Below are 26360 nucleotides of genomic sequence, written 5' to 3' on the forward strand. Positions count from 1 at the left end.
AGAGCAAGACAAGCCTCTAGTGATACAGCACCAACCTTAACCAGCTTCGTCTAACCTATGTGTCGGAGCCATTGTGTTTTACATCGTTGGGACTACTCCTTAACCAAAAACCAAACCATAGTTTTCACACATTGTTCCCGTTCCCCTCCGTCCGAAGCTGGACCTGTGGTACGTGATCCTGAACGGAACAGTGGAGATCAGCCACACGGAGGCCCGGGTGGAGACGCTCTGCATGGGCAACAGCTTCGGCCTGTCGCCTTCGCTGGACAAGCAGTACATGAGCGGGGAGGTGCGCACCAAGGGAGACGACTGCCAGGTGAAATGATTATTCTAATTATTATAGTTCTGATTTCGTGTAAACCTTCTGACTCAGGGCCTGCACCATCATAATATTTACAAAGCGATGTCGTATGAATATATTATGATACCGGTTTGGGCATAGTACATAGTTAAAGCACATCAAAACCTTTGGTGTGAGTTGGCCTCAACTTCTGCCTGTTTTCTCTTTTGAGTGAATTTAAATTGAGCCTAATGGTAATGTAAATCTCAGTGGCTATTCTAAACCGTATAGTGCGCTTTAACTTCTGCTGATTTCAGCCCCCTCTTATACAAGAAAAGGCACCGGTTCCTCTACGCTGCACATCGCTTCCTGTCTGCTACCGCACAGGAAGATGCAGCGGTCGGGGCATTTCAGAAAGTCAACGTATCAGGGAGTAGGGAAGTGTATGTCTAGACGAGGCTGGAGCTGAGGGATACTTAGTCGTGTTGGATATTACCATGCCTTTGTAAAGACGGATGAAAACGAGCACCCAACTGATTATCCTTGCACAGCGTGGACAGCTATCTCTCTCCCTCCCTCCTTTGCACCCCACCGTTCCTTCGTGTGATGCCGCGGAAACTCAGTGCGAGCACCCACACCCAGAATGCTCTAGCCTCAGACTGACCTCGGACCCCCCCGCCTGTCTGTCTCCCCCATGTTGTTTCCTGGGAGCAGTTTGTGTGCGTGGCTCAGGAGGACTACTGGCGCATCCTCAACCACGTGGAGAAGAACACGCACAAGGTGGAGGAGGAGGGCGAGATCGTCATGGTGAAGGAGCACCGCGAGCTAGACCGCAGCGGCACGCGGAAGGGGCACATTGTCATCAAGGTGAGAGCACACGCACTCACACTGAGAGACACACACTGACAGACACAAACACACTGACAGACACACACACTGACAGACACAAACACACTGACACACACACACACTGACAGACACAAACACACTGACACACACACACACTGACAGACACAAACACACTGACACACACACACACTGACACACACAAACACACTGACAGACACAAACACACTGACACACACAAACACACTGACACACACACACTGACAGACACACACACTGACAGACACAAACACACTGACACACACACACTGACACACACACACACTGACAGACACAAACACACTGACAGACACAAACACACTGACACACACACACACACTGACAGACACACGCACTGACATACACGCACTGACATACACGCACTGACACACACACACGCACTGACACACACACACGCACTGACATACACGCACTGACGTACATACGGACACACACGGACAGACATCTGCAAGGTTAACAACTGTTTCAACATAAAATGAGGATTTTTGCATTATCAGTGGGCAACACATTTTCCAATGGATAAAATTTAAATGTCTATAGAATATATATATATATATATATATATATATATATATATATATATATATATGTATATGTATATGTATATATATATATATATATATATATATATATGTATATATATATATATATATATATATATTTTTTTTTTTTAAGTCTGTTGTTGGGTCAGCCTGGCTTAGATGCTTATGTCTCCAAACATTGAGATAATAGGCTTAGAGCTGATAGTAGCCATAGAGCTGATGGTAGCCCTTGAGCTGATGGTAGCCATTGAGCTGATGGTAGCCATAGAGCTGATAGTGGACATAGAGCTGATAATAGCCATAGAGCTGATAGTAGCCATTGATCTGATAGTAGCCATTGAGCTGATGGTAGCCATAGAGCTGATACTAGCCATAGAGCTGATAGTAGCTATGGAGCAGATAGTAGCCATAGAGCTATAGAGCTGGTCTTGGGAAAATGCATAGATGGTTAATAAACCCTTTACATTGAGTTTTTTTTTTTTTAAATCAAACATTGTCTTTCTAAACTGTCTCCTATCTCTCTAGGTCTATGCAAATTCATAATCCCCTCACGTTGAGGAACACCTTTGTGCTTCATATAAGCTTCCCGACCCAAATAGGTTAAAGGCATGCTGTTCCAAAGAGCATGTGATTTAGTCAAAGTTAGCCTGCAACATTACATTTAATCCACTTATTCACCTTGGATCAATACCCTCCCGACAGACTCACACACACACACACATTGATTGTTTATAGAGGCAGCGTTGGCGCTTTTAGCAACATTAGTGATCTCCCGTGGCCCAAGTCTTGCGTTGCTCGCCCCAGGAACGTTTGATGTTCCCTGGCTCGGAGAGGCAGATGGATATTGATCACATAATGGACTCTGAATCATTCCCCCACTCTGATTGGCCGAGCACACCTGTTGTTGGCTCTCTGATGCACCAGCATCTTTGCTCTTCATTCCAGCGTTTCTCTTACTTTTTTTCTCTATGTCTTTCAGTGTTTCCCCTAGAATTTTTTTTAGGCCCGGTGGTAAGAGCTGATGGTGTGAATTGTTATACATTTTTCACGGGATGCTAGAGTATTTGTTGGTTATTTCCAAATAAAACACTTGCTTAGCCATCACAAGTTGGTTAAGTTATGGACATATAAAGAACGAGGCTAGTGTTTCGCGGGGGCGGTAAAAATGTCCATGGTAACGGCGGGCTGAACCAATCAGACGTCGCATTTACGCGATCGGTTCATGGTATAGTTCTTCTGCCGGAGAATAAACAGTGTTTTTCTAAAAACAAAGTTGATTTAATGTAAAATAATTTCATGTACAGGAGCATAAAGCACCAATACATATTGAGATAGCTGGTGGTGAGCTTGGATGGTTATGATATTATGGCTAATAATAATAATAATAAAAAATAAAAAAAAAATCATTTTTTTTTTTTTTCTCTTTTTCATTTCTTTTCATTTTTTTGGCCGGTTGTTGGCCTGGCGGGGGCGCTCGTTGGCCTGGCGGCCCGCCAGGCCTGAACAATGGTAGGGGAAACACTGTCTTTATTCTTTAGTCTATTTGTTGTTCTTTTATCAATGAAAAGACTCAGACAAACAAATACTTTCTGGTTTCACTTCCCCTCTCCGGACGAGTAGTTGATCCTGGCAACTATCGTTGTGTACTTGAGATGCATTGACAAAAATGTGATTGTTTGGTCAGAGTATGTAAATGCAAGTAGCGTAGTGGATGTGGACGATGGAATGTTTTGCATTACCTCTCTATTAACAGACATCCATTATTAAAAGGTACTGTTCTTGGCCAAAAGTATTAATTTCCTGTTAGCCTTGTGTTGTTTTGTGTGGTTACCTCAAAACTGCTTTGACACATTTCTATATTCAAGACTATAAAGTCACACGTCCTTAAAGGTTTTTCACACATCTACGGGCCTACTTCAATATATCCAAACACTTGACGATTTAAATTTCTTTATTTTTGGCCTAATACCTAACATCTAAATGATTATACCTATATTAATGAAGGAACCATTGCAGTTACGACTACAGTAGTGATCCTGTGGAGAGAAATCAAAGGGGCTGTTTATGTAGATACACGTGCAAATGGTTCAATACATGCATCGTTATGGATTATGTCCTTGTCTCTTTTATGATTAATGATCAATTGCACACATAAGGGGGGTGTGTGTGTGTGTGTGTGTGTTTATTGGGTTACAATGTCCTTGGGGCAATAGCGCGCCCCTTCAATGTACATCCTATAGGTGCTTGTCTATCCCACAAACAGGCTCAGGCTCTTGTATTCCAACACTGTAGAAGGGATCCCTACAGAGTTTGGCAACTCTTTTCTTCATCTTTCTCCTAATCTAGTCTATTTCTTTTTTTGTCCAACCAAGTCCCCCTCTCATTACAATCTCAACGCTCCTTCCCCATGGTCTTTAAAATGAACACTTCTCTCCACTTGCTTTAGTCCATTACAACACACTGTCCTCTCTCCTCCCCACCACATTTCAACCATCCTCTTCCTGCAACAAATCAACTCTCGCGAGACTTGGCCTTAAGCGATACTTGGTTGGACACGATAACAAACAGACTCGATAAAGTGCAAGGTAAAGAAAATATTTCTATGTAGGGATCCCTTCCATTGTGTTAGAGTTTAACATGAGGCTGCCAGCGGCTGAAGCCAGCTCTGTTAGAGGACGTACATCGAAGCATACAGCTGCAGCGCTCTGCTCAGAACTGGTCTCACTCCAAAAATACTTTTCGGCATTAGTCCCTTGCACCCAAATGATCGGAAAAAAGGCTGCTGGTTGATTGTTTGTTTGTTTTCCTCCTAGGGGACCCCCGAGCGTCTGATCATGCACCTGGTGGAGGAGCCGTCTGTGGTGGACCCCACCTACATCGAGGACTTCCTGTTGACCTACCGCACCTTCCTGTCCAGCCCTATGGAGGTCGGCAAGAAGCTGCTGGAGTGGTTCATGGTCGACACCCTCCGAGACACGGTACTGTGTGTGTGTGTGTGTGTGTGTGTGTGTGTGTGTGTGTGTGTGTGTGTGCGTGTGTGTGTGTGTGTGTGTGTGTGTGTTTTAAAACAAAGCGAGGATAATGTGAAATGTTCGCGGTGGGAAATGACTCTGGGTTCAGGCGGGATGCATGGTGCTAAAGAGTATATGCGTGCCCTGCGTGTGACTGTGAAACACACTTTATCACCCGTGCTATCCCGCCCGCCACTCTCTTATTGCTCTCCTTGTATCACAGCTTTACGTGTCTCCTTGGAAATAAATGAGCGGAGCCTCAAAGGGGGTGATCAATACGCATTCAGCCTGCTCAGCTGTGTGGGAGCCCAGCCCACATCCAACCCACCTCCATCCACCCACTCTCTGGCCTTCTATATCACTGACCAACCACAACCACACTCATGGGCTGCCACTGGTATATTACAATGTTGTTGATGTGAAAGCACAACCCCTGATACAAAAACACCCGAATACGAATGTGGCCCCCTGATACATATCCCCCCCCCCCACCATCCACCCACTCCAGGGTGCAAATACCCCTTCTAGTCATTTAATTATGTCCTTGATTTAAGAAAAGATAATATGTTCCATTGCTCATTGTTCTTAAACGTCCATGGTTCCTCTTCTGGGCTGCAATGAAATGAAATTAGACTTTCAAAAGTCATTCATCATTAATCACACCCTTTCCCGTTTGTGGGATTGTCATTGGGGTTTTGGGTTTGTGTTTGATCTACTGTTTTTCGACTTGGTTTACTAAATTGCGGGTGAGGGATAATAATTGTCTTTGTTGAAAATGATCCAGCTCAAGTGTGTGTGTGTGTGCGTACGACGTACGCGTGTGTGAGAGAGAGGGGGAGAGTACGCCGAACAAACATTAATGTTCCCTGCATAGCTTTTGAAGCCTGGGCACATTGAAATGATGCACAGAAACAGGTTCTATATGAATAACCATGGAAAGTAAATGGGTCACATACAACGGCGCATGCACAAAACCAATACATGTCTATAGCAGCTAGCAACATTGATGTCATTGATCGCTTGAATATGCGTAAGATTGGTGCGTTAGGAAAACGCCAATTTACAAAGGGATAGATGTTTTCTAGTTTGTGAATGGCTTTCACCAATTTGTCTACAGGTGACCAGAATCGTACTGCTCTGGGTCAACAATCACTTCAATGACTTTGAGGGCGCCCCGGCCATGACCGGCTTCCTGGAGGAGTTTGAAAAACACCTAGAAGAGACGGTGGGTTCACACCTGAGGTCTCCTCAGTCACCTCCACACTGGACTGTTTGACCACAGAACACCCTGAGAAGAGTGATGCACATCTTCCAGCAATACACACGTAAAATGAATCAATGTAACCTATTAGCAGACTTGTCGAGTTGTGAGGTCACAAACTGTGTTCAACCCCGTGTTTCATTATAATGCCTCAAAGCGTTAATGGTTTATAGACTGCATCTATATAGCGCTTTTCTACCGAGTCGCCACTCAAAGTGCTTCACATTTACTCACATTCAGCCATTCATACACACATTCATACACTGACGTCAGTTTCAGCCACGTAAGATAACAGCCAGGTTCTAGTGACCAGTTAGAGGTGGGTGTCCTGCCCAAAGAGACCTCGAATCTAAGCCAGGATGAGCCGGGGTTCGAACCAACAAACATCCAGGGGCCAAACATCCAGGGGCCAAACATCCAGGGGCCAAACATCCAGGGGCCAAACATCCTGGGGCCAAACAACCCGCTCTACCTCCCGAGGCGCTAGCGGGCCGCTCAAGACCTTTCATGTCCTCTACTTTAGACGCCCTTGATAGAGACCAGGTCTTTTTAAAAAAAAATTGGTGAAAGAATGGAAGATGTGCTCATGACAACCACCATATCCTCCCTTCCCCCCGACTCCAGAAGATGAAGGGCCACCTGCGGCTGCTGAACATCGCGTGTGCCGCCAAGGCCAAGTGTAGGCAGATCACCCTCCAGAAGGCGTCCAGGGAGGCCTCGCTCTCCTTCAGCCTGCACGGGGGCAGCGAGAGGGGCTTCGGCATCTTCGTGGAGTCTGTGGATATCGGTAGCAAGGCGGCCGAGGCCGGACTGAAGCGGGGTGACCAGGTGAGACGCCGCCCCCCCCCCCACTGATTAAGTGTCGGTTCAGGTTGAGTCTGTTTATATCTGTGACCAAAAATCCCATTATTCCCTCGTTGCTCCGTTCCAGATCATGGAGATCAACGGTCAGAACTTTGAGAACATCTCCTACACCAACGCCGTGGACATCTTGAGGAACAACACCCACCTCTCCATCACCGCCAAGACCAACATATTCGGTGAGTTTGGCCGACTGTTTGACCTCCGTCTGTACCATAAGCCTGTGTTTTAAATCTCTAACGCCTTTTCCTCCACCCGTTCCCCCCCCAGTCTTCAAGGAGCTGCTGAGCAGGATCGTGCACGAGAAGCAGAACGGGGCGCCGCACATCCCCAAGATCCACGAGAAGAAGGGCAACCGCTTCTCCATCTCAAACCTGCCGGGCGACATGGAGTTCCCCAGCGACCACAAGAGCACCAGGAAGATGAAGGCCAACACCGTGTCGGGGGGCCGCAACAAGATCCGCAAGATGCTGGAGAAGACGCGCTTCAGCATACTGCCCCCCAAGCCCTTCAGGTAAGAGAGAGGGAGGTCGGGAGTGGGGAAGAGGGTAGCCTGACGATGGTCGATGGGCAGGTATTGATTTACTTATGGGATAGTTTTGTTCGGTGCCATAGTATCTTGGACTATATAGGAAGGTGGTTGGATTTTTATTGATGGAATGATTTATTCATTGCTTTTTGGATGGCGCTGCCGATGTGGTCCGGGACATCGGGCTGGGATAGAGATCCGCATATAGTTATTCAAAAAAATCTGCTTTGTCGAGAACTTCATTTCATTCAGTTCTATAGAATTGGGCCAATGTGTCCCTCTCTGCCGTGTAACATACCATCTCCTAGGTCATTATCGCAACTCATCTTCATTCTCAGCATCACGTACTCTCATTTATGGCCATTATGGTCATCCAGTACCACACCCCCCCCCCCGGCTTTATTTACTCCAAGCCTCAGGAGCAGTCAACAGGCTGGGGGTTTAACAGGCTGAGGGCTGGGGTTCTCATACTGTGCCAGTACCGCCTAGATTGGATTTCATCTTCCCCACTCCAAATGCTTTCCGGGTCTCCATAAAGCTCTCGATTGTGTCATAGGGGTGAGAGAGAGAAAACGCCATCCCATTGCTCCTAATGACGTGGCTATCCGTCAAGCACATTTGTGCACACACTACGCACAATTGAGCGTTTCTACCGGTCACATGGCCTGTTACAAAAACAATGGTGTTTTTATATGCACAGGCATATACTGAAGCATGAACACAAACTTGCATACAAAGACAAAGACACAAAAGCAAGTCTCGCTCTCTCGCTTTCGCTCAAGCTCTCTCTTGCTCTGTCTCTCGCTCTTGCTCTTGCTCTCTCTCGCGCTCTTGCTCTTGCTCTCTCTCTCGCTCTCTCTCTCTCTTGCTCTTGCTCTTGGTTTTGCTCTCCCTCTCGCTCTTGATCTCGCTCTCGCTCTCTCTCTCTCTCGGTCTCACGCACGCTCATCACACAAAAACATTGGCGCGCATCTTTGTGAGCTCTCTTACTTTAAAGCACACTTTACGACAGATACACAAAAAATTATGAAGTTCTCTATTATCTCCTCGACTATTTCCATGCGTGCCCATTCCCACCATATTCTGGTTCTGCTAAGTCCACACATGGCATTGTAACATGGAAAATAGTTAAATAGTATAACATTATCCCTTCATCTTTTTCTTTTCTTTTATAGTTCACTGTTCAAAAGGCCCTTTCATTGGGCTCAATTAGCATATGATTGTGTCAGAGAGAATGGACCAGGATAGCCTCAGAGTCAGAATTGAATTGCAGGGCAGATAGAAGCCATATCAAAAAGCGTGCGTGTTCCAAAAGTAAAGTAAAATGCTAATGCAAGTGTGACTTTGTAGGCACACTCTATGTATACAGTTTGTGTGTGTTTGTCTATGTATGTGTTTTTGTTGACACCGTCCTATCTCTGTGTCTCTGTCAGTTGATTGCACTGCTCTCCGTCTGGTAATGATCTCAAGCCGTTGCATGTCGGGCGACCGAATTGACTTCAATGGACTATCTGTTTATATTCTTCTTCTTTCAAGTCTTCGTCAAGGGTCTGTTCTCCAATGTCTTGTTTTGTTTCTTTGTTTTCTTCCTCTGTGCCGTCCCTGCTGCCTCAGGGGCCTGTTTGGGTAAGACCCGCTGTGTCTCCACATCAACTCCCTCCTTCCAATCCATGCCATTGTTTGCAGTCACACATTTGTGCATATATATATATATGTATATATATATTTGTGTATGTGAATATATATATGTGTGTGTGTGTGTGTGTGTGTGTGTGTATATATACATATATATTGTGTGTATATATATATATACATGTCATGTATATGTGTATATGTGTATATCAAATAAAACGATTCAGCAGAGCCAGGGATGTATAGACCAGGGAGGGGAAATTCCCACAGATCCCTCCAGGGCAAATGGCAACCTTTCCATATGCATAAGGCGGCAGTAGCTCGGGAGGTAGAGCTGTTTGGCTGGTAACCGCAGGGTTGCTAGTTCGATCCCCGGCTCCTCATAGCTCAGTGTCGAGGTGTCACTGAGCAAGACACCTCACCCTCACTGCTCCCCACGAGCTGGCCGTCTCCCTGCATGGTTGACTCCGCCGTCGGTGTGTGAATGGGTGCATGAATGGGTGAATGTCAGGCGTAATTGTAAAGCGCGTTGGATGAAAGTGCAATATGAAGGCAGTCCATTTACCATTTACTAGGCACACTGCAGACCGCGACATGCGCTGTTCATGCTGACCTTCAGCTCAGATGCCATGACTGCAGTGGAGGTGTTTTAATGTTAATTAATTCAACATGGACCTCTTGGTGGTCCTCCCCGCCCTGAGCCCTCCTCCCTCTCCCCCATCAGCTGCTCTATGCTCCTCCTGACATGACAGCGCCCAATTCCCCCTCGGCTTCCATCAATGAAGAATACATTTGCGGGGCAGTGGGTACTGGACTCTCTCCCTCGTATGAGCGAGAGGGGGAGGCGGGTTGTTTTCTTTACTCCACATCTCTCCCGCTTTTATTTTTTCCGTATGCCTGCCAATTATAATCAAAAGAGAGCTTTATTGGGAAGGGAAATATCAACATGGACGTTGCCAAAGTAGATGAATAATTAATCTCTCGCTCTCGCTATGTCTCGCTCTCTCTCTCTCTTTCTGTTTTCTCACTCTCTGTCTGTGTGTGTCTCTCTCTCTCTCTTTCTCTCTTTCTCGTCCTCTCTGTTGCGTGTGGCCATCCCCACCGATACAGGTTAGCGTGCCAAGCTTCCTGAATTGAACGGGTCAAAAGGACACATCTTTTCTCTGCGATATGATCACTCAGTGTCAGCTCTAACTGTTGAACTTCCTGAATGGTGTCCTTTTTCAAACGTGTGTGTGTGCAATATAGATCTGACCAATCAATTCAACATATAGTTGTTCCAGATCGAGGTCAGAATGAGAAGGAAGAGTGGTAAATGTAGCTGAACAATTCAGTAAATATTTATACAAAAAACGATAAATGACGTCCATGTTTACATATTGGGTCAATCTTGAATGCGATTGCCATTTTCTATATCCGACTGCATTGTGTATGGGGGGTGCTTAATCAGCCATCTATTAATACCCTACATATTTACAACCCCACCATGGATGAGTTTCATCCATGCCTTCTCCTCCTATGATAGCAAAGATTTGTGTCTGTTTTCTCTCTGCGATCGCTTTTATTGGGCTACCAAACCTTTTTGTGCTCCTTGTTTCGTAGATATCTCTTTAGGTTGCATAGATAAAGAACCTGTTTCCAAAGCCCTTGATATTATTAAATCAAGAAATGAGTGCGTGAGTCGGATGCCACTGACCTCAGTATTGCATCCTCTGCTGCAGTAGAGGTTCTCGTCTCCCCTGCCACCCCCTTACCTACTTCCTTATCTTCCTAATCCTCACCCATGCCCCCTCTAACCCACCCACTGGTCATTCATACGGTCTCCCCCCCTCCCTCCCCCTCCGCAGTGACGGCGGCGTGGGCCAGTCCCAGGACGACAGCATCGTCGGCACCAAGCAGTGCCGGCATAGTTTGGCCATCATGCCCATTCCCGGGAGCCTTTCCTCCAGCAGCCCCGACCTGCTGCAGCCCGCCTCCAGCGTGCTGGACTTCTCCATCCCTGCAGGTGAGGAGGGGGGAGGGAGGGTGTGGGGGAGGAGGGGAGGGAGGGATCCTGAATCCCCAATCCCCACCATTGATGGCTAAAGGCACCTTCATTTTTTTCTTTTTTTTATTCAAAGCAAAATGCTGACAGTTTATTCCTCTGCAATTGTACATGCAGTTCAGTACATACAGTGCATGCCCATGTCCGATCATATTGGCGATCATATATAGTGTTGTATGATCTGCAATACGATGACCGAATCACATGACCTAATTAGCACATGAGCCACAGAGTTGAGTTGCAACTCGCACACACACACACACGCACAGCAGCGAAACGCACACACGAGCCGATGCAAAACGTGCACACGCGCACGCTCAGCGAAACATGCACTCTCGCACACACACTCAACAAAACACGCACGCACGCACACACACACGCAGCGAAGCGCATATGCGCTTCGCTGCGTAAATTGAGGTCAATTTGATTGATTTTTTTACGCAATTGAGGTCAATTTGATTGATTTTAGTTCAGCCAGGGCACTGCTGGCCAGGTTCCAGAAGTGGTGGAGCTAGTTAGGTTACCTCTGGCCAGGTGGAGGAGGTTATGGAGCTAGTTAGGGCGCTGATGGCCAGGTTTCACAGATGGTGGAGCTAGCCAGGGTCTAGCTGGTCTGGCAGTGTCGGTGCGGACCAGGCGCCGGCCCGTGCCCGCTCAGTTACATTATTAAATCTCTTTAAGTTGAGGTTCCCCCACTCTCCTGCTGCTCTGGACTTTAGAGCACATCTGATGTGTGTGGTACATCGCAAGCCAATTTAAACGTCTTGTCATCATTGTAACAAAGTTGTATCTTCTATGTATTTATATTTCTCTCTCTGTCTCTCTCCCCCTCCCTGCCTCACCCTGATCTATGCAGTGATTTCAAGACACACCGTCCCCTTGGTGTAATACTTTATCATAAAGAATCAAAAACTCTATACCTTCCCATTTGATCATTTTGGTTTTGATCCTCATCCTACACACACCGACGCATTCTCCTACTATTCAACGACATTCTTTCTCTTGTCTCATGTTTTCTCTATCTCTTCTTTCTTCCCCGTTGCTTGCCAAGCCTTGGGACTCTACTGTAAGTACCTCAACCCTCCCAGAGTCTTGTGGGATGATCTTCCCTTGTAACTGTAAATGTATGTCTTTCCAGATAGCGGTCAACTCTCCAAGCCATGGCATTTCTAAGCTTCTTTCAATGATGCAGATTCACATTTGTGTGTGTGTGTGTGTGTGTGTGTGTGTGTGTGTGTGTGTGTGTGTGTGTGTGTGTGTGTGTGTGTGTGTGTGTGTGTGTGTGTGTGTGTGTGTGTGTGTGTGTGTGTGTTCCTCAGCACTAGTGTGCTACCTTGTTCCACTCTCTCCTCCTGGGCCATCAGGGCCCTGTCTCCTCCACTCAATCTGCCCCCCCCCCCCCCCCCCCCCCCCCCCCCCCCACCATCTGCACCATAACAGCTGATTTATCTCCGTCTCAGTGATGGAGTGAGCGGGAAAAGCGTTGGCAGGGAGACAGGGAGAGGAGACGGGGGTGGGGCATGCGGGGAGCGGAACAGAGGAGGTGTGTTGTTGTAGACTTCAAGGTGCTGCGTCGCCAAAAGCTCTAGATGGAAATCCGAACCTTACCAAGAGAGCAAACACTGTTATTTTCCACTGAATTTATTCATGTATATGAATATAATTACTTTTCTCATGATTTTGTGTGTGCTATTATCAGTTAACGGTAGCGCCGTTGGGAACATGAGTTGATGTGATGTTTATGTCACCCTCAATAACTTTCTGGTGCCCTGAAGCTCATTTGATGTTTGTTTGGCGTTTATACTCGCAAGCCTTCAAGGCACAGCCCCTGTACAATTGCCAGCGGACGTTGGTGTATAAATAATTGTAGCTTCTAGGGCAATGTCAAGATGGAAAATGTCTTGTCTGCTTTTAGCATCCAGGATGCTAAAAGTAGTATAACCCCTCGCTAGCATTTAGTTTTGATCATGTGCTTTTCACTGTACATTCCCCCTGTCAGTTCTCTGACCGTATCTCTATTTCAATATCACTTCCTCTCAGTTTCCATCACCGAGAAACTTTCAGAATACAGTACGTGGAAACTTAAGTGTCAGTCAGGAGAAGTTTTACCACGATTTTTTTTCTAAGGGCGAAATTTCAGAGTTGTCAGTTACAAAGTGTTTTTGAGAGAGACATGCTGAATAAATACAACATCTTTTCAAACTTTTCCATAATCGAGCAGCCCTACCACAGACAGTAAAGCTTTGGGTTATGGTCGGGTTTTGGTTTGAAATGGTTACGTTTACCATTGTTCAGTTTAGCAGCATTTCACCAGACAATCATAGTGCTATTATGAGTAGGGTAGTCGGTATCCATATTCCGGCCTTACTGACCCATGTTTGACCAAAGTGGTCCTGATTTGTGATTGGCTCAGATTAGCTAATTATCCTACCCGCTGGGTGTAAAATCAGGAGGCTGGGACAATGTAGTCATTGGAGAGAGTCGCGTCTCTCCCCCCCCCGTAATTTTACGCCCCCCACAAATATGGTGCCGAGGGCGGCTGCCCGGTTTGCCCGTGCCTAAAACCGCCACTGACCTCACGGCAAGGGAAGGATGCACAAGATCATATCTCCTTTGACCGTTATTGAAAAGCCCAGAGCTCCAAGTGGAACGAGTGCACACCACACGTTGCCAATCCCACATAAATCCTCTCGGTGGGAAAAGTTCGCTTTCCGAGGGTTTTCCTGTCCAGCCAAATTTAATTGCAAACAGGAAGCAAAAATTTTTACAATTATTACCAAGATTCTGTTGTGGGCCACTAGATGTCTCTTAATCATCGTCCTTTTCACTCTCTGCTGGTGTTCCTGTGAATCTAAAAGCAGACATGTATATCTGTTATTCTTTTGAGCATGGTCTGTGAATGTATTCCTGTTCAAGTCTGTATACACAGGCATCCACGTCCACAGGCTTGTAGACGTCGCCTGCCACTCCACCCATCCATCCATTGACCCCTGTCCTTCTCCGGCCCTCCCCCCGCAGACATCCCTGATCAGGTGATCCGGGTGTTCAAGGCCGACCAGCAGAGCTGCTACATCATCATCAGCAAGGACACCACGGCCAAGGACGTGGTGTCCCACACGGTCAACGAGTTCGGCCTGCTGGCCTCGCCCGAGACCTACTCCCTGTGCGAGATGTCGGTCAGCCCCGAGGGCGTCATCAAGCAGCGGCGGCTGCCCGACCAGCTCTCCAAGCTGGCCGACCGCATCCAGCTCAACGGCAGGTATGGAGCCTCAGGAGTAGCAGTGTACTTTGAGTCATTGAGCCTGAAGGGTAGCTGAAACCATCACAGCATGCCCTCACTGTTGGAGTAGCGAGTAAAACAATGTTAAGGTACTTAACGGCCGAGGTGAAAACAAAACAGTGGCAGCAATTAAGCGGGGTACAGTAGGGAGCAGCGGATATATATATATATATGTTTTTTATTTAAACAAACGGCATTAGGGGTGCCCATCATTGGTAATCATATTTTGGTTGTTTTGTTTATTGTATGGCTGACTCCCTGTTGAGTTTCTCTCTCTGCTCCTGGGGGATAGGAATCCCTCCCCTTGGCCTCTGTTCACACACATCCCAACTAGGTTACAATGAATATTTGATCCCCCCCCTCCACTTCCTCAAACCCGCCAGTCACATACATGATGCACACGTGTACATGATGCACACGTGTGTACATAATGCATGCACAAAGACTTAACATAAGACCCATGCAGTCAAGGTCAAGATGTGGATGCATCATACTTGTACGCTCAAAGGTCACATCATTAACATGTGATGCGTTGGACCTTATTTTATGCACACATGCCTCCTCTTTCTCCCTAATTTTTCTGATTCTCTACACCATGACATTCTCTTACATTGCCCGCCACCATGTGCCAACACTGTTAGTTGGCAGGCATCATTCTGACAGCTGTTTGGTACACTTCCCTCAAACCCACTTAGAGCAGGGCGATTACTAGGCGCAAAGGTTTACAGGCACACGCACAATCTCAGAAATTGCGAGATATGTGTATGAATGCACACATCCTGTTTGATGAACACGTGCTCCAAAAAACCCTTTCCTCTCCGGTGGACGTAGCTTAGTGTTGCTGCCCTGTCATTGCTGCCTGGTCTGACCAGCACCGCTCTTCCATTAGCTCTTCCCTCTCCCCTTCTCTCTCCTCCTGCTGTTTGTACTCGTTCTCTCCTTTCCTTCCTTCAGGAGGCCTGAATCTGCCCCTTGGTTTTTGGCACACACTGTTGGGTAACGATACTTTAAGACCCAACTAGTTACATTCCAAGACTGCTGCTACTATGAGCTGGGAAAAGTGCCTTCCAAAACGAATGCTTTACTCGTTAGAACAAAAAAATATGTGAGTTACTCAATAACGCGTTACTTTGTAGTACGATACGATGATCAGGAACCACATTCTATAGATCTTCACATTTGATGGCTACATAAGAGATGCAGGAAGAGCAAGGGGGAAGATGTATTGCTTTTTCTTCTCTTTTTTTTAGACAATGCAAAACTTAGAATCTACCTCTAATCATACCCTTTTTCCTCCCCTAGGCAGTCCATTATATAATTTAAACTGGCTGCAGTATCATACTTCTTGTCTGCAGTGGTGATACAAATGCTAACTTAAATAACAACTTTCAATCGGAGAGAGGAATGGTGCTATCTCTAGCTGCAAGGATAATAAATAAAGCTCTTAATTTCCCCCTCTTTCTCTTCTCTTTGTGAGTGTGTGGTCTGTGTGTGGGTGTGTTTTTGGTTCTGCCTCGGTGTGTTTCAGCCCTCTCCATCCGTGTCTCTCTATCTCTCTTTATGTCTATTCGTTTACCTTTGCTTGCTCTATCCATCCCTCCAGGGAATTTTAGATACATGAGAATTATAGATCACTGGTGTCATAACTGCACTCATCCAAACTTAAGCCGTATACGGGAAATGTGCTCTTTTCGGATGAAGCGAGGAGATTTATCGTGTTATGAGCAAATGGGAGCAGATTGAGAGAGAGATGCAAAATACATGCATAGATTAGATTGCACGTTTTGTCGCTCTATATTATATACTGGTGGGAATAAACTGTTTTCTTAATGGTCAAAGAAAATGTTTTTGCAGCCTTAAGCAAAATATAACGTGAACATATTGCTTAACATTGCATATATGGTATTACTTAAAAATAATTCAATATAACAAGCCCATTTTACATGTCCTGTCTTATAAAAAATAATCCCCATGCATCCCCTCTTGAACATATGTCATTACACTTGATGAAACCAGCCCACGTCATGTTTAAATGTGCAATTACCCGGGCTCATATTTCTACATTTATAAGACACAGCCGCAGTGCAGGGAGATTTACTTTGCATGTCATTTGGGATTAAATGTAGATACTATACTGGACTTGATCACCATACCCATGCTTACCTGTGCAATAGGCCAGCATCTGAGCCTCTTATAATTCCCACACTCCTCTGGATTAATATCTCTCCATATCTAAATGCTATTTCCTTTTACAGTAATGTCTAAATACTCAGAATCTTTAAAAGGCTCACTCTGCGAGAAGCAGCCAGGTGTCACCAGGTCTGCCCCCCCCCCCCCCCCCCCCCCCCCTGCCCCCTACAGGTACTACCTGAAGAACAACATGGACACGGAGACCCTGTGCTCGGATGACGACGCTCAGGACCTCCTTCGGGAGAGCCAGATCAGCCTGCTGCAGCTCAGCACGGTGGAGGTGGCGGCGCAGCTCTCCATGAGGGACTTCGAGCTCTTCAGGAACATCGCCTCAACCGAGTAGGTGGACGCCTGGAGACGTTTGTACCAAAACACATGCATTTGTGTGTGCGTCCACCGACTCGGTGGACGCACACACAGATGCATGTGTTTTTGCATAAACGTCTGGGTTGGATAAATGTTTTCCATACCCTAACACAATATAAATGGAACATCAAGATTTACTAATGATGGAAGAAGAATTTTAGCGCGAATGGATCTAAAACGCAGACCTCTTTATCCCCATCATGTCAACGACATTGTTTTCTATGAACCCCCCCCCCCCCCCCCCCCGCTTCCCTTGGTGGTCACCAGGTACGTGGACGACCTGTTCAAGCTGGACTCGCGCTCCGGCAGTGGCCACCTGAAGCAGTTTGAGGAAGTGATCAACCAGGAGACCTTCTGGGTCGCCACGGAGATCCTGAAGGAAGGCAACGCACTGAAGAGAATGAAGACCATTAAGCACTTCATCAAGATTGCCCTGCACTGCCGGGAATGCAAGAACTTCAACTCCATGTTTGCCATCATCAGGTCTGTCTGTCTGTCTGTCTGTCTGTCTGTCTGTCTGTCTGTCTGTCTGTCTGTCTGTCTGTCTGTCTGTCTGTCTGTCTGTCTGTCTGTCTGTCTTCAGAATAGTTAGCAAGCTAACAACTGTCTTTTTATGCCATTAAAAGGATGAGAAATGTGGTTCCACTGCCATATATGGACAGCCATGATCTTGTTAAATCCAAGGTCTAGTTTGTGTGCTAGTTTCTCTGTATCTCTCTCTTTGCCTCACTCTCTTACTCTCTCGATCTCTCATTACGTCAGCTTACTTGTGTTGAGCCACTGCAACTCTGATTCCCGCTGTTAAGTTGGAGGGTTATGTGTTGTTGATGTAATGAATTCTCTGTGTGGCTTCTAAGATGGCTGCTAAATTAAACCGAGCATGCCACTGTGGTGCCACTGTGTACGACCAGACCCCCCGAGTGCATGCGTGTGGCGGCAGCACTTCTGCGCGTGTCTGTGTGTGCATAAGTATAAGAGTGTGTATTAGAATAAATCAAAAGGTTCTCCGTTTTCTATTTAGAGCAGAGGGAATCAGGATGTACACTGCTGGAAAACATCTTTAGAAGATATAATCTCTAATTTAGAAATGTGTAAAACATCAGAATTCTGATGCGTTTCCAGTTTCACTCATATCCAAGACAAGACCGCTTTGAGGATGAAAATTGAAGGCGTAATTTGACTGCTGATGAGAATCGACGTGCACTTCACAAACAAACCTTGATGAAGAATGTGTAACCTTGACACAGAGTGTTAAAAATGGCTTATGCAGTCAATTTTGCTATATCCATTAACCCAGGAGTATCACCTGAGGACGCCACTCTGAGCTGGAGCAAGGAATTGTTAAGTCTGCCCTCGTACTCAGAAACATTAGCAGCATAGTGCTCGTATGCCTCGCGACTCTTAAATGACCCAATGAAAGCAAGAGCCTCCGTTCCCTCATAGCTCACAGCGGGCCAGCACATGGACTCTGACCGTGTGTGTGTGTGTGTGTGTGTGTGTGTGTGTGTGTGTGTGTGTGTGTGTGTGTGTGTGTGTGTGTGTGTGTGTGTGTGTGTGTGTGTGTGTGTGTGTTTTTGTTCCTGCCTGCTGGTGAGGTTTGTGCGAGTAGTGGTGAAGAGTGTTCATTTTAGAATTGTATTAACTTTTCTCTCTGTGTCTCTTTTTCTTTCCTCTATTTCCCTCATCCCTCATCCCCTTCCATTCCCCCTGTTGCCCCCCCCTGTTCTCGAACCAGCGGCCTGAACCTGGCCCCAGTGGCCCGTCTCCGGGCATCCTGGGAGAAGCTGCCCAGTAAGTACGAGAAGCTGTTCACGGACGTCCAGGACGTGTTCGACCCCTCGCGGAACATGGCCAAGTACCGCAACGTGCTGAGCAGCCAGAGCATGCAGCCTCCCATCATCCCCCTGTTCCCTGTGGTCAAGAAGGACCTCACCTTCCTGCACGAGGGTAAGCTGGCCACTCGCTTGTGTTTCCCATAGCCCTGGTTCCCTCTTGGTCTTTGGTGGGGTTCATTGTGTGTAAAAGTTAAACTTGATGAAAATTACTTGAATGTTTTTTTTTTGGAATATATATGCTGATACTTTAAAATAAGGCTGCATAATTCAAAAATAGCATTATTATGTAGCATTAGTTTATATGTTGGGGTTAGTGGGGTATGATTACGATTAGGGTTAACCCTTATCCTATTAAATAATGCAATTTATACCCTAGTTAACATGAACATCATTACCTTAGTTAACATGAACACCATTAGTAAATATGAACACCATTAGTAAATACGACCACCATTAGTAAATAATTACTACAGCATTAGTCAACTATTAATTAACTTTTAGGAATTTAATAATTGATGCTTATTAACTAATGTTGATCAATCTGGTTTATGAATATACCCTTATTGTAATGTTTTTGTGTATATTGCATGTATGTATATATATATATATAGATATAGATATAGATATATACCTATACCTTATGTGAATATATTCAGTTGTCTGACAGGAAGTTCCCATATTTGGGGATTTCCTGGTGAAAAAACAACACAAATCATATCTCTTCATAATGCAAGCCGAAACAATACTGGATAGGGGATGCCTCTTTTCGTACATCGTGACCTTTATCCTTTTTTTGGTGTTTCTTGCTTCCTGCGTGCGGGGGCGGACTTTGCCCCGATAGTTTTACTTCTGTTAATGGCTTCCCCCACTTTATTATTTTTAACAGTTTCCCTAATAATGCCAGCTCTATAAAATGGAATTTGCCGGAATAACTGAATAATGAAAACCTGAGACAGCACAACACATCGCTTAACCTTACACCTTGAATTAACCATCTCTAACCTGGTCTTTGAATTGCTTTGTTTCACGTGTGTGTGTGTGTGTACGTGTGTGTGCGTGTGCTTGCGGGTCTTTAGGTAACGACTCCAGCGTGGACGGCCTGGTGAACTTTGAGAAGTTGCGGATGATCGCCAAGGAGATCCGCCATGTGGTGCGCATGACCTCCGCCAACATGGACCCTGCCCTTATGTTCCGACAGAGGTACCTCCCCCTGCACACACACACACGTACACGCACACGTACACGCACACGCACGCACACACACACACACACACACACACACACACACACACACACACACACACACACACACACACACACACACACACCTACCTTATGCTGGCCTACTGGTATTCATCCTACACTCCATTCAGTCATAGTCATTCATCTGTGGAGGATCGAAAGAAACTTCTAACATGTGCTTGGGTTAGCAGTAGTGTTTAAATAACTAGTAGCTAATCGACTAAAAATACTCTCTGAGTAGCTCTCGCCGTAGCTCCTGCGGTACCACACAGATCCTTCCAGTTATGATTACTCTTTGGTAATGGGCAGATGGGGAACGTTACCATGGCTACGATGCATACATCAAGGGAATCCATGGCATCAGGTGCACGCATGCGGTCCATGGATACCATTTGGTTCCAGTGCACGGCAAAGTCCCCTGCGTGTCCTCGTGAACGTACTTGATATGGCAGTTTGAACTCATGCTACCCTTAGTGCGATGATTCGCTCTGTTTGTGTGTGGCTCTATCGGTTGTTATTTTTCTATGCAATGACTCTCACAGTGCATGACTGCCCCCTACAGAAAAAGTCCCCAACACTGCAATCACACGTGAACCAAATCTCAACAAAGTTTCTGTGAGGCTAATGTTGTTTACTTCGTAGAAATGTATTCACTGGTCACACGCAAAATATACAGTGAATGATACACAGATATGGGGATTGGTCCAGTGTCTGTCGTCCCTTCACCTGTCATTTCCTGTTCCTCTGTGGTCATGTGACCTCTACTTGGTACCCACTCACCCCACATCGACCTGACCCTATACCCCTGTCTCTAAATCACGCTTCAATCTTCACGCATCTCGCTTGCAGGAAGAAGAGGTGGAAGAGTTTAGGGTAAGTTTTGTTTGGCAACCATGTCCAGCCAGGTTTGGTCCGGTCCAATCTGGTTCCTGTCACCCCCTCCCCTGCCCCACCCTGCCCCGCCCATTACCTCATCTGCAGTGGCATGTTCTCCCCGTGTGTTCACCATTTTTTGTGTGCATGTGTGTGTGGATGTAGTTTATATCCGATATTGCCCAATCGTCAGTCCAAAAAGGGAAACTAAGATTAACAGCATTAATTTAGATCATAGGGGATTAAAATGAAGAAAGTATGAAGAAAAACCAACATTCATAGACTGATCGTGTCAGCCAGCTCTACACAGGCAATATGCCAATTCCTATAAAGTCTATGGCAATAGTTATGCCAGTATTCATCTCGGATCCAGCAGTCCTACTTTATAGCAGATTATTTTAGCAGAACACAAAAAAACTGCAAGGGCGGTTAAAACTTGTTTTTGTTTCGTTAGAGATATTCCAGTGAAAATAACGTTTCATTTTGAATAAGTGTATTTCCACAGTGGCCAGTTTCTCCAATTTTAATCTGAAACCTTTACAGACACTTTTGTAAAAGTCTCTGTAAAGGGAAATTGTGGTGCCACTATTAAATCATTTGCACAACAGCAACCTGATTGGTTGAAACAAATAGGAAGCGAAAGAAAGTTAAAGACCCATTCACCCAGATTTGAAGTTGAAGTGCTGACATCACACTTTAGATATTAACCTACGTCTGATTTGTGAGACCTGGGCAGTACATCATTACTCATCACTGTTGCCACAAAGCTTAATTGGACAGTGAGTGTCTCAGGTTTTTCAGCAAAGTAGGGCAAGGCTGTAGAGAGAATCCCAAGAGCAAGTTGTGTGCGTGTGTGTGTGTGTGCATGTGTTTGCGCTCATCCAATTAACCTTTCCATTTTCAGCCCTCGTACGCCTTTTCCCTGAGCTCATGCCCACATCCAAACCATTCTCCCTGTCCATCATTTCCCATTTGTTTGAATGTACAGTACATATGCGTCAGAGACATGGCTCAAATAGTAGATTGAATTGATTGGTCCCCCTTCAATCACAAGGTTAAAACACACATTATTTTTCAGATGGGGTCAAAGTCTGGTCAATATTATTACATTATTTCTTGTTTTTGCATTTATCCTTTTCAAATGGATTGCTCTGTCTATTAAACCCAAACCAGTAGGTAACCAGAGTGTGTGAGGACAGATGTGTGTGTTTATGCATAACGGTTAAACGCTACATGTCCTTAACGCATGCTTCAGTGTGAACCTTGATCCGATCCGATGTAGAGTAAAAAATTGAATCTGAAAATATTTGTATGAACATAAACCAATGGCGTTTATAGCAGAATTAACAAGGATTAAATATTCACATAAATGAAGTGATGCTGTCAGGATTCTGACGTTGCATAACTACGTGTTTATGGCCCCTCCCCTACCTGAAATGAAGCAATGGTGAGGGTTACGCACGGGTCTGAATGTGCCTTAAGAAGAACATGAGACAGACTAACAAACCGTCTACCAAACAGCCACACCTTCTCACCGCAGCCTTCAGGCAACACTACGGGCTGACTCCGCTAGCCGTAATGCTGCAGATATGAGTCCCTTCTCTGTAGTAGAGAACACAGGCTTCACAGACATGTTTCAAGGGCTTGAATCGTGATACACTGTGGCCTACTTCCTGCACACGGTTCGCCTAGACATTTATACCTGCCTTATGCAACAAAACAAACATCGGATTGATATTAAAGAAACCATTTCTCTTGCGACAACCACAGACAGTTGGACATCTAGGATACAGAAAACCACCTTACTGCCGATTTCATTAGGAGACAAGGAGTCAGACGGGGAGAGAAAAAGCACTTTGATTTCATTTTGATGGGGTAATCGTTTCCAGGTGTTCTATTTTGTTTTAGGCAATGCTGTGTTACTTAAGTTTGCCATATGCTGATCTATGCTTTATTATTATTTTTTTTATTATAAAGCAGGCCCTACTGTTTTGTTTATTTTCTCAATGCAAGTCATTTATTTGGACGATATATATATTTATATATATTCCAAATCTACTATATGAACCAGGTCATGTGTATGCGTGTGTATTGTCTGCATTCTAGCATCATCCTCATCCTCATCTTAATATTCCCCATATCAGCCTCTGTTGGGTTCCCCTAACCAGTTTGTTTGCCAGCTCCTGACAGAATCCTCTGTTTGTTTTGGTTATGTCTAATTACGACGCATGGCACCGATGCAGTGGCAAGCCCTTGGCCTCAAAAACGCATGGACATGTTATTAACCTTGCATCGCACAGACGTACACACGGATGTATAGGCGGACCTAACTAGCGCAAATGGAGTTGGATGGAAGGCAAACCAAATGCCTGTGTGTGTGTGTGTGTGTGTGTGTGTGTGTGTGTGTGTGTGTGTGTGTGTGTGTGTGTGTGTGTGTCTGTGTGTGTGTGTGGGTGTGTGTGTGTGTGTGTGTGTGTGTGTGTCGTTTAACCTCTGCTTTATTTACTCCACTGGTCTCTATAAATATACTTCTCTGGTGTTAATCCTCTGTATGCATCTCTCTCTCACACTCTTTATCTAGAGCTCCTGACTCTGTTCTATTCCCCTCTGTTCTTACTTCCTACCTTAACGTAGCATATTTTATACCGGCACTCATCATTCAGTATCATTTCACCTTCATTTTCTTTTTCACCTCTATTGTCTTTTATATCTTTCTTCTCTCTCTTTCTACCCTGCGTTTCTTTCACTCACTTTCAATTCTCATTTGAAATGCTCTATTTGCCTAACATGCACGACAAATGTTGCCAGGGCAAACCAATCCCAATAAAAGAAGAGGGATAGATCCAATGTCCCCCCCCTCTTCCCCCCAGGTCCCTCAGCCAGGGCAGCACCAACTCCAACATGCTGGACGTGCAGGGCGGCGCCCACAAGAAGCGCGTGCGCCGCAGCTCGCTGCTCAACGCCAAGAAGCTGTACGAGGACGCGCTCATGGCGCGCAAGGTCAAGCAGTACCTGTCCAACATGAGCGTGGAGACGGACGAGGAGAAGCTCCAGATCCTCTCCCTGCACTGCGAGCCCTCCTACAGCACCCGTGAGTACCCCCGCCTTCCCCCAGAGCCTCGACACCCCAACGCACGCACACACCCTAACGCACGCACACACCCTAACGCACGCACACACCCTGACGCACACACACACACGCCCTAGTACGCCTGCACATATTTTGCCCAAACTGATTTAATGGTCCCCTCAGAACCTCTTAGCTTGATCTCCTCAGCAAGTCAAGGTGGTTGACTAAGAAATACTGTGGAGAGGACTTTTATATCTCTCAACCTTGATGTTTAATTCAACTCATCTTGGAATAGAAGCATGGATGTTTTTTGCCCTTGTGCTATCAGCTTTTAAAACACGAACACATACATGCATGCATACATACATGCACACACATAAAGGTATAGCTGAAAACAGGATGACATGATGAATAAGAACATCAAACATCGAAACATGTGAGCCTCAATGTTGACATAGTAACTGTGGCTCAACACCGCCCCCAAGTGTTTAAGCAGAGCAGTAACAAATGAACCCATCATATCTGCAAAATGAGTTTCATTCAAACACACACACTCAGCCACAACCATGCTTGCTTCTCAAAAGTGATGCATGTATTAACCACTCGATGTAAGTGCACAGTATGTAAACAGCATCGGAGGTTCATTTATAATGATGCTCTTTTATTAGTATTTTTCCAAAATACGTTTTTAACTGCAGTTAAACCTCCATTGGAAGCGTTACTACGAAAGGCTTGAGTGCTGTCAACCCTCACGGGCCGTGCGTCTTCCCTAGTGTCCAAGAGCCTGAGCGAGCGGCGCTCCACCAAGTCGGACATGTCCCCGGTGTCCCTGCGCTCTGCCCTGCCCTCGGGCAAGGCCCAGAACCGGGTGTCCCAGGTCCTGCAGGTCCAGGTGCCACTGTACCCACTGCGCAAGAAGAGCGCCGCCAAGGACCTCAACACGCCCAGTAAGTAGACTGGGGATGCCTGGGAGGATTTGCATTCAGTGTGCAGTGGATAATGTGTCCATATATCGAACCAGGTAGTATGCCGGATTCACGGCCCACACAGTACGTGTACCTATGTAGACTCATGAAAGCACACATAGGCGCTCCGATAAGTCGAAAAAGCTTATACACTCTATAGACTGCCAGCAGACCCAGTACATATACAAACCATTAATTAGACGGTGCCAAGGTGTGTATGACCCAGTAAGTATACGGTACCAATTTACCCAGCATGCATGACCATGTAAGTGTGTACCACTTAGTCTACTTCATGTCAGGCTGTATGCAACCCATCCCAGTGATTAGACCGCACCAGTGCGTTCAATGGAATATCAATATCGATGGGTAATCAGTGGGCACAGAGGCTCAGGGCAACAGAAAGCTGCACTTAATAACCCTCCCCCCAACCCCCTCCCCCCCCGTCCCCACAGGCGCAGCGTCCCCCCAGGTGGTGAAGAAGCCCCCGGTGAGCACAGCAGATGAGTGGAGCTCCAAGAGGCCTTGTGAGGACACGGTGTCCACGGTGTCCTCGCTCCACTCCAGCCCAACTGTGTCCCCACAAGGCTCCCCGCGCAAAGGTGAGCAATACTGGCGCAACAGCCTTCACAGTCGCCACAGTCACACACGCATACATGTCAGACAGCCTGTCTGACATCCTGGCCGTCAGGTGAAATGTTAGATGAAGGGAATTGCGTGGTTTTGAGGTGGTACATTCATTTGAAGTGCACATCCTGGAGTAAGCTCTGCTGGAGTTATTCATAGACTCTTTCAACACCGTCACAGTCTCCACGGTACGTTTCTAGGTCTGCATGAACAGGAAATGAATTAGACGCAGGCCTCTGATCCTGAGTGAAGGAGGAGAGTAAAAATAAGGAAAGAGGAGAGGTCACGGTTACAAGAAGGATTAAATATGAAGAGAACACTAAAAGTGGGCATCTCTCACGTTAAGTCTGTGTTATTTTTATAGTCTTCAAAGTGCTTCACAGGCCCACATATAGTATGTATCCCTTAATCAAAGCCCTCTGAAAGCCAAGGTGAAACGGCCCTAGTTATCGAGAAAGAAACTTTGAGAAGCAACACCGATTAGATAAAGTGAGGAGTGCAATAGATGCAACGTGGGCGGATTCAACGGTACCAAAAAACACAATTCCAATCAATCATGAATGTGAGAGCCAATCTGCTCATCTGGCACACTAAAGGAATGGGTGTCTTCTCCTCTGTTCATCTTCCTGTACAGCAGGTGGCGTGGCCAAGTCCCACAACTCCAGCCATATGAACCTGTCGGGCTCCTCGTCCTCGCTGACCAGCGACGCCAGCACCAAGGCGGGCACGGCAAGCCTGCGCAGCTACGGCATAGGTGGGGCTCTCCTCCACAAGCACATCCTGCTGATGACCAGGCCGGCCAGCACCGAGGAGACGCAGAGACAGAGAGAGGGAGATGAGGCAGAGAGA

The 26360-nt window shown here is 46.1% G+C and overlaps 1 protein-coding gene across 8 annotated transcripts in view; it reads left to right on the forward strand.

Annotated features, from left to right (window-relative positions):
- The window catches only part of rapgef6 (Rap guanine nucleotide exchange factor (GEF) 6), an 89523-nt gene that overhangs the window by 52232 nt on the left and 10931 nt on the right, over positions 1 to 26360 (forward strand). For 4 of the 8 annotated variants that reach the window (XM_030361876.1, XM_030361881.1, XM_030361882.1 and 1 more), the window contains 19 exons: positions 158 to 316; positions 995 to 1147; positions 4542 to 4706; positions 5857 to 5964; positions 6625 to 6828; positions 6932 to 7040; positions 7132 to 7375; positions 10870 to 11027; positions 12118 to 12132; positions 14085 to 14325; positions 16708 to 16875; positions 17170 to 17385; positions 18638 to 18849; positions 19814 to 19937; positions 20829 to 20852; positions 23723 to 23943; positions 24696 to 24869; positions 25340 to 25486; positions 26146 to 26265. In XM_030361876.1, the coding sequence (XP_030217736.1) occupies positions 158 to 316; positions 995 to 1147; positions 4542 to 4706; positions 5857 to 5964; positions 6625 to 6828; positions 6932 to 7040; positions 7132 to 7375; positions 10870 to 11027; positions 12118 to 12132; positions 14085 to 14325; positions 16708 to 16875; positions 17170 to 17385; positions 18638 to 18849; positions 19814 to 19937; positions 20829 to 20852; positions 23723 to 23943; positions 24696 to 24869; positions 25340 to 25486; positions 26146 to 26265 (2962 nt within the window). The remainder of the gene's footprint in view (positions 1 to 157; positions 317 to 994; positions 1148 to 4541; positions 4707 to 5856; positions 5965 to 6624; positions 6829 to 6931; positions 7041 to 7131; positions 7376 to 10869; positions 11028 to 12117; positions 12133 to 14084; positions 14326 to 16707; positions 16876 to 17169; positions 17386 to 18637; positions 18850 to 19813; positions 19938 to 20828; positions 20853 to 23722; positions 23944 to 24695; positions 24870 to 25339; positions 25487 to 26145; positions 26266 to 26360) is intronic. The other 4 variants (XM_030361877.1, XM_030361879.1, XM_030361878.1 and 1 more) reach the window with 4 other exon arrangements.

This window comes from Gadus morhua, chromosome 7 (assembly GCF_902167405.1).
Source record: "Gadus morhua chromosome 7, gadMor3.0, whole genome shotgun sequence".
Taxonomy (NCBI): Eukaryota; Metazoa; Chordata; class Actinopteri; order Gadiformes; family Gadidae; genus Gadus; species Gadus morhua.